Source organism: Emydura macquarii, unplaced genomic scaffold (assembly GCF_026122565.2).
Source record: "Emydura macquarii macquarii isolate MOO-44397 ecotype Brisbane River unplaced genomic scaffold, CSIRO-AGI_Emac_v2 contig_1490, whole genome shotgun sequence".
Lineage (NCBI taxonomy): Eukaryota > Metazoa > Chordata > Testudines > Chelidae > Emydura > Emydura macquarii.
In genome coordinates, this window is record NW_027131627.1 from 728 (window position 1) to 7,277 (window position 6,550).

Sequence of the window (6,550 nt, forward strand, 5' to 3'; positions counted from 1 at the left end):
AACATAGCACATCCAGTGCAGGTGACAACAACAGATCGCTCACTCTCCATATCTTTCCTCTGAGAGCCTCTTCAGAGGCTCTCAGGCAAATTCCCTCCTTCTGTTAGCCGCTCATCTGTTGGCTTCTTGATAATCGGTGGGGAGTTCAGGAGCACTGTTTGTGGCTGATTGGGGACTGACCACGGTGTTAGGCACCAGTTTGGGATAATCTGCTCTCCCTTTTGCAGCCTGCCCTGATCTTGTCATTTTCAGTTGGACTACCCTAGGTACAGCAGGTCACACTATGTTAAGATGTAGTACAGGGTGAGAGCACATCTTGGTAATTTAGAGTAAATTACATTAAAAAGAACTCCTAATTACCTCAAACCCAGCATAAGAAACCCAGGAAATTCACAGTTAAGATGAAATTTAAAAGAACCCAAAGATCTAGAACATTCCGTGAAATGTTGGATCTGATTGGTTATGATTTTCAAAAGTTACCATGTTAAATGAATACAAAGAGACAGACAGAGACATGCCAATATGTTCAGTCTGAGGCCTTGCTTCACTTGGCCAGGCAGGTAACGTTGAATTTTAAAGGCACGTTTTCTGTTCCCCTCCCTGGGGTGACTGCACTGGGACCTGGCTCTGGAAGTCTCGATGAGCCACAATTCCAGCTGGGTCCCCGGGGGCAATTCCAGGAGGGCGGAGGGATTTCCTGCCCAGCCTGGGCAGAGGCAGACGTGCCCTTTTCTCTCCTCTCACTCTGAAGGCTGGGCCCGGAGCTGTGTCACAAGGCTGTGTGAGCTGGGTACACACTGGGAAAAGCCGTGAGTGGGGGGACTCAGGCTGGTGCAGAGAGGGGATGAGAGCTCGCAGGCCCCCAGCCCGGCTCTCTCTCTCCTTCCCCTCTCCACCTCTGGACCTTGAGTACCCAGCTGCGGCTGGGCTGAATCTCGCCCCGGGGGGCCCAGCCGAGGGACACCCCGTCTCTCTCTCGCGCTATCCGGGGGGGTCTCTCGCAGGGTCAGGGTCACCCTCCACTGACGGAAGAAGTGCCTGGAGGTTGCGCAGAGTCTCACTTGCTCAAGTGGGGATGGCTCCGTCAAAGGCAGAGTCGCACCTGCCGACATCCTCCGCTCCCGCGGGGTCTGTCCGCCAGCTACCTCGTCCCTGGAGCGCGGGGTGTCCCTCTGCCCCACACGGAGGGAGCCCTCATTGTTCATTGTACAACAGGGGGATCACCTAGCATCCTGCACAAGAGCAAGAGCCTTGTGTCCGGCAAGTGTAAATGGGAGTGGTTCCCCTGGGCTTTGTCTGTGGGTCTGGGAGCCCAGGAGGGGGCTGCCCTCACTCCAGGCTGGGGTGGCCGCATGGCCGGAGTGAGACTGCTGTTAGCCCTGCCCTGGGGGGCTCTTGGAAGCTCCTGACATGTGATGGGGGAGCACACGTCCAATTGACACACCCGGCAGGTGTTGGTTCAGTTGAAGATTTCACTTTTTTAAATTCTGTATTTTACTATGTATTTAAGTTTTAAATTTTATTGTATATATATTTCAAAACTTTTTATAAAAAATATTACTTTTTTACTTTATATTTCTTTTATATTCTGGCCCCTCCTCCCACCAGGCCCTCTGACACCCCCCCACCAGCCAGCCCCTCCCACCGGGCCTCTAGCCCCCCACATTCTAGGCTGGCCTTCTCCAGCCAGACCCATCTCTACCCCCTAATCAGGCCAGACCAGCCCGCCTAGCCAGGCCGCTCACCCCCACAATCTGGCCAGTTTTTCCAGCCAAGCCCCTCATTATCCCCCCACACCAGCCAGACCCCTGCCCCCCATTTTGTCAGCCCCTGCAACCAGACTCTTCACCCCCTATACTGGCCAGTCACTCCCAGCTGTGTCCCCTCCTCCTCAGTCTAGCCAGTCCCTGGTGCTGGACCCCTTGTCCCCGACACACACTCTGGCCACACCCCCTCCAGCCAGAATCCTTGTCCCCCACTCCACTGCATCCAGCACCTGCCCGACACCCACAGCCAGACCCCTTGCACTATTGAACAGGCCTAGAATCACTTGCTTTTTCTTTCTTTCTTTCTTTCCCCTCTCTCCCTCTGGCCAAATGACTTTTTCATCCTTTATCCAAAGTGGAACAGACAGACCTGTCTTTTCTTTAGAGTTTTCATTTGTATTATATTAAAGCAAATGGAGGAAGAACAGAGCAAATGCACCTTTCACACACATCAACATCCAGCACCTAGACAAACAAGAATTAAAAATTACCAGGCACCAAGAAATTTTCCATGTCACTCAAGAATGTGAAGTGTAGTCACAGAATCGGGAGTACGGTACGCTTGGTACGCTCTACGTTGGTTATTCATAAATTCTCAAAACTGTTAGATATTGCAACCACATTACACTCTGTCTATCTATCTATCTATGAATCTATCTAATGAGTTTTCCTATGTTTCGAATGACAGGAGTAAATATAAATTAAATTAATTATCTTTAAATTAAGGATAATTTAAACGGGAGAGTAAACGAGGAAGAGGTGGGGCTTGACATGTGTGAGAGCAAGAGCGGAAGAGAAATGGTCCTGATGTGCAGAGGTGAATCAGGCCCATCTCTTCAACTGGAGTTTTGTCTAGTTACCTTACTCCTGGGATTATTTTTTTATTTTTTACACTCTGCCTACATCCTCCGCTGGGGGTTTTGATACCAAGGGTCTCATTTCACATCTGTGCATGCGTTACCTTTCCAAAGCAAATCAATCTAAAACATCTCGTTTTCATCACCGGCTTACGCATGAAATATGAACCTTCCTTGTGAAGGGAAAACCTTAGAGTAACTTTCAATGAACATGGAATTTAGGTGCCATAGTCACTTAGGGTCTGTCTACACTACAGTGTAAGCTCAGGGACAGCAGAACTTGAGTTAGCAGACCCTGGGTTAGTTAACCTAGGGCTTGAGCATCGACATTCATTTGCAGCTCCAGGTTTAGTTTTGTCGAACCCTGGTCCCAAACTGTGGCTTCAGCATTTACCGTGCATTATCTGTGCCTGAATTCAACCTCCCATATCCCAGACTTCCTAGCGCCCTTTCAAAACGGGGCCACTCTAACCCTATGTTCATGGTGCATGTAGGAAAATTTGAGTGGTCAACCAAACTGGACTGTCCAGTGGACAAAAGAAATTGGCTCTTGGGATTGTGGGATACTTTTGGCAGACTCCCAGACTACAAATCCAATGGGGGGCTGTATCTAGACTTCAAAGCAGTAGGGCTTGAACTCTGGTTCCTGCATTCACTCAGATTTGGACTCTCCGCCCCATGGGGTTCTGAGGCCCTGAGTCCAAGTCCTGGTTTCCCAACACTTGTGTGCAGAGGGATGAAGGATTACGCTTGAGCCTAAATTTAAACCTGAGGCTTATACTGAAGTGTAGGCCTGGCCTTAGGGTCATTGTTAAAAGCCACGTAGGTGTTTGAAGACTCATAGGTGACTAGTGAGATTTTCAAAAGTGCCTACGTAAGGTTAAGCTCCCAAATCCCATTGAGTTAAAGGAGAATTAAGTGCCTACGTTCTTTTGAAAACCCCATTTAGGTGCCCATCTGCATTTTTAGGTACCTAACGACCTTTAAAAATCTGCCCTAAAAGGCTCCCATTTTTAAAAGCGACTTAGGGACCTGATGGCCAGTTAGCCAGCCATGATGACTAAAGCCCATGGATTTAGACTGAGGATGAATGTGGCCTAATGGACTCCTTGAACTTCTGCAGCCAATGGGAACTTCGCAGAGCATTTCAGTGCTTTTCCACAAGGTGTGGGAATTCCCTTGAAGTCAGCACACCCACGTACTTGGTTCACCATGCCCCGAACAGAGACTTCCATCAGATTGTCAGCCTGCATCCATCCACTCCTGAGCTCTTTGCCTGTATTCTGCACTGCGGGTTTTCCCACATGCAGGAAAGCAGAAGGGCAGAGATTTGTCCTTTGTAAAATTGTTTTTTTTCCAAAATAAAGCTGATCAAACATCCCCTCTATTATGAGTGCAATTTTCAAAGGGGCTGAAAGGATTTGGGTGCCCAGATCCCCTGGAATTTCATCTGCTCCCTTCAGCCCCTTTTGACAATCCCAGGCCCTATATTTTTTTCTCTCCACTGGCATTTATCTCATGCCTGGCAGTGGCCTGAGACTCAGGAGAACTGGCTTCAATTCTCAGTTGTGCCCAGTATCCCCCTCGCTATCCCCAGATGCTCACCGCACCCGGCTCCACACGGCTCCAGTCCCAGCTCCAGCCCCACCCTGTTTCAACGTGGCTCAGCTCAGCTTGGCTCTCTGGGCTGCACCTCGGGCCCCTCTGGTTCTGCTGTTGTGGGTCTGCTCAGCTCAGCTCCCTGGGCTTCTTCTCTGACCTCCCAGTCGCTGGCTCCCGTGTCTCAGGTGCCTCTTTGTTCTCCGCTTGGCCCCACTCTCTGCAGGCAGCTCCAGCTCACACAGAGGACATCCCCCCCACATTGGCCTGCCTGCCCTGTCAATCAGGAAGATCTGGAACATTGGCCTTTCTGCACTGGCCTTGGGGGCTGTCCATCTCAGGGCCCTGATTTCCCACCCTCCCTTCCCCTGTCCTTTGGTACTGAGAGATGGCCCGCTAAGACCCACTAAATTTCAGTAAGGGGCCAACAGTCCCCTTACACTCAGACCCTCCCTGCACAAAGCAAAAACGCCCTGTTCACCAGGCCCCTGTCTCTGTGACATGGGTTCAAACTGTGATGTTCTATCTGCTATCGGATCATTTTCCCTGGAGGCGGGAAGGGAAATCATTCAGAGACCATAAAAATCAACAACCCCAAAGACTAGTCTTGATGGCTGTCAGTGGTGGTCCTTCAGAAAGGTGTCAAACACCTGTCTCAGGCAGGGCAGCTGTCTGGAATCCAGCACAACACGCTGCCATTGAGAAAGAGCGGACTTGTCCCGTGAGCTTCCAATAAATCCAGAGATATGACATTTTATACCGTCATATCCCACTGAGTTACATGAGCAAACACTAAACCAACAGCCATCATACCTCAAGCAGAGGTTATACACCCAATAGGAGAAGACCCAGAGATCTCACGCAGTCCACTAGACTTTGATCTGGGTACTGATTTTATCTGGAAGGTTTCAGATAGCCTGGGGATGGGTGGCAGTACAAAAACCTAAGATAGACATGGAGATAGATAAATAGATTCTGATTTTATTTACACTTCTGTAAATCTACAGTAACTCCATTGACTTGAGTTTGTCTGCAGTTTTGTCAGTGTAAATACCCCTTTGCATGTAAGGAGATTGCAAAACATGTTTTCACAGAGACATTAATGTCACCTATTGATTACATTTCTATACAGACACAGAATGAAATCACACTCAAAGGAGGAAGATGGACCTTTAATTTTTAGTGGGTAACCACCACCCTGTCAGTTTCCTCAGGGCAGCTTTGATCATGCTATAGACGATGGGATTCATCACTGGAGGCAGCACGGAATAGAAAACAGCCACCACGAGATCCAGCCATGATATCGTGCTGGAGAGGGGTTTCAGGTAGGCAAAGCTGCCAGTGCAAACTAGCAAGGAAAGCACAGTGAGGTGAGGGAGGCAGGTGGAGAAGGCTTTATGCCGGCCCTGCTCTGAGGGGATTCTCAGCACTGTGCTGATGATCTGAATATATGACATAATTATCAAAACAAAGCAGCTTAACAATAAGCCGACACTAAAGAGAAGAAGCCCAGTTTCAGTGAGGTTGGAGTCAGAGCAGGTGAGCTTGAGTAGCTGGGGAATTTCACAGAAGAACTGATCCACCTTGTTGCCTCTGCAGAAGGATACTGCAAATGTGTTCCCAGTGTGCAGTGTGGCATAGAGAACACTGCTGGCCCAGACCCCGCCTGCCATTTGGACACAAGCTCCCCTGTTCATCACTTTCTCATAGTGCAGCGGCTGGCAGATGGAGATGTAGCGATCGTACGACATGACAGTGAGAAGGAAAAGATCTGCTCCCATGAAGAAAATGAGGAAAAAGACTTGGGTGATACATCCAGCGTAAGAAATGGACCTGGTGTTGATGAGGGAATTGGACATGGATTTCGGGACGGTGACAGAGATGGAGCCAATGTCTAGGATGGACAGATTGATCAGGAAGAAGTACATGGGGGTGTGAAGGTGGCGGTCGAGGGCTATGGTTGTGATGATAAGAAGGTTCCCCATCAGGGCTGCCAGGTAAACCACTAGAAACACCACAAAGTGTAAAATCTGCAGCTCCCGCACCTCAGAGAATCCCAGGAGAAGAAACTCGGTCACGGTGGTCCGGTTGGACATTTTCTTCCTCAGCACATTGTGTCCTGCCTGCGGAGGGAAGGAGAAGGGCAACAGTGAGGATTAAAGTGACCGAGGGAATGACCCTGACTCCTCTCTCCATAGTAACTGACGATGTGACTGTCAGAGCACAGCCCTGATCACATCCACTGAGCAGGGGCGGTAAGGGTTCCTCACTGCAGAGAATGAGACGACTAGTCCAGTGCGTTATCCCACTGATGTCAATCCGCACACG

At 49.6% G+C, this 6,550-nt stretch overlaps 1 protein-coding gene across 1 annotated transcript; it reads right to left on the bottom strand.

Annotated features, from left to right (window-relative positions):
• Positions 1-5,394: 5,394 nt before the first annotated feature.
• LOC137157418 (olfactory receptor 14A16-like) lies at positions 5,395-6,150 on the bottom strand. The gene has a single exon (XM_067554670.1). It carries the CDS (start codon positions 6,148-6,150, stop codon positions 5,395-5,397), a length of 756 nt encoding a protein of 251 aa, XP_067410771.1.
• Between the last annotated feature and the right edge of the window lie 400 nt (positions 6,151-6,550).

What these genes read in the sequence shown, in the direction of transcription:
- LOC137157418 (XM_067554670.1), bottom strand. Translation starts at nt 6,150, where the DNA reads ATGTACTTCTTCCTGATCAATCTGTCCATCCTAGACATTGGCTCCATC.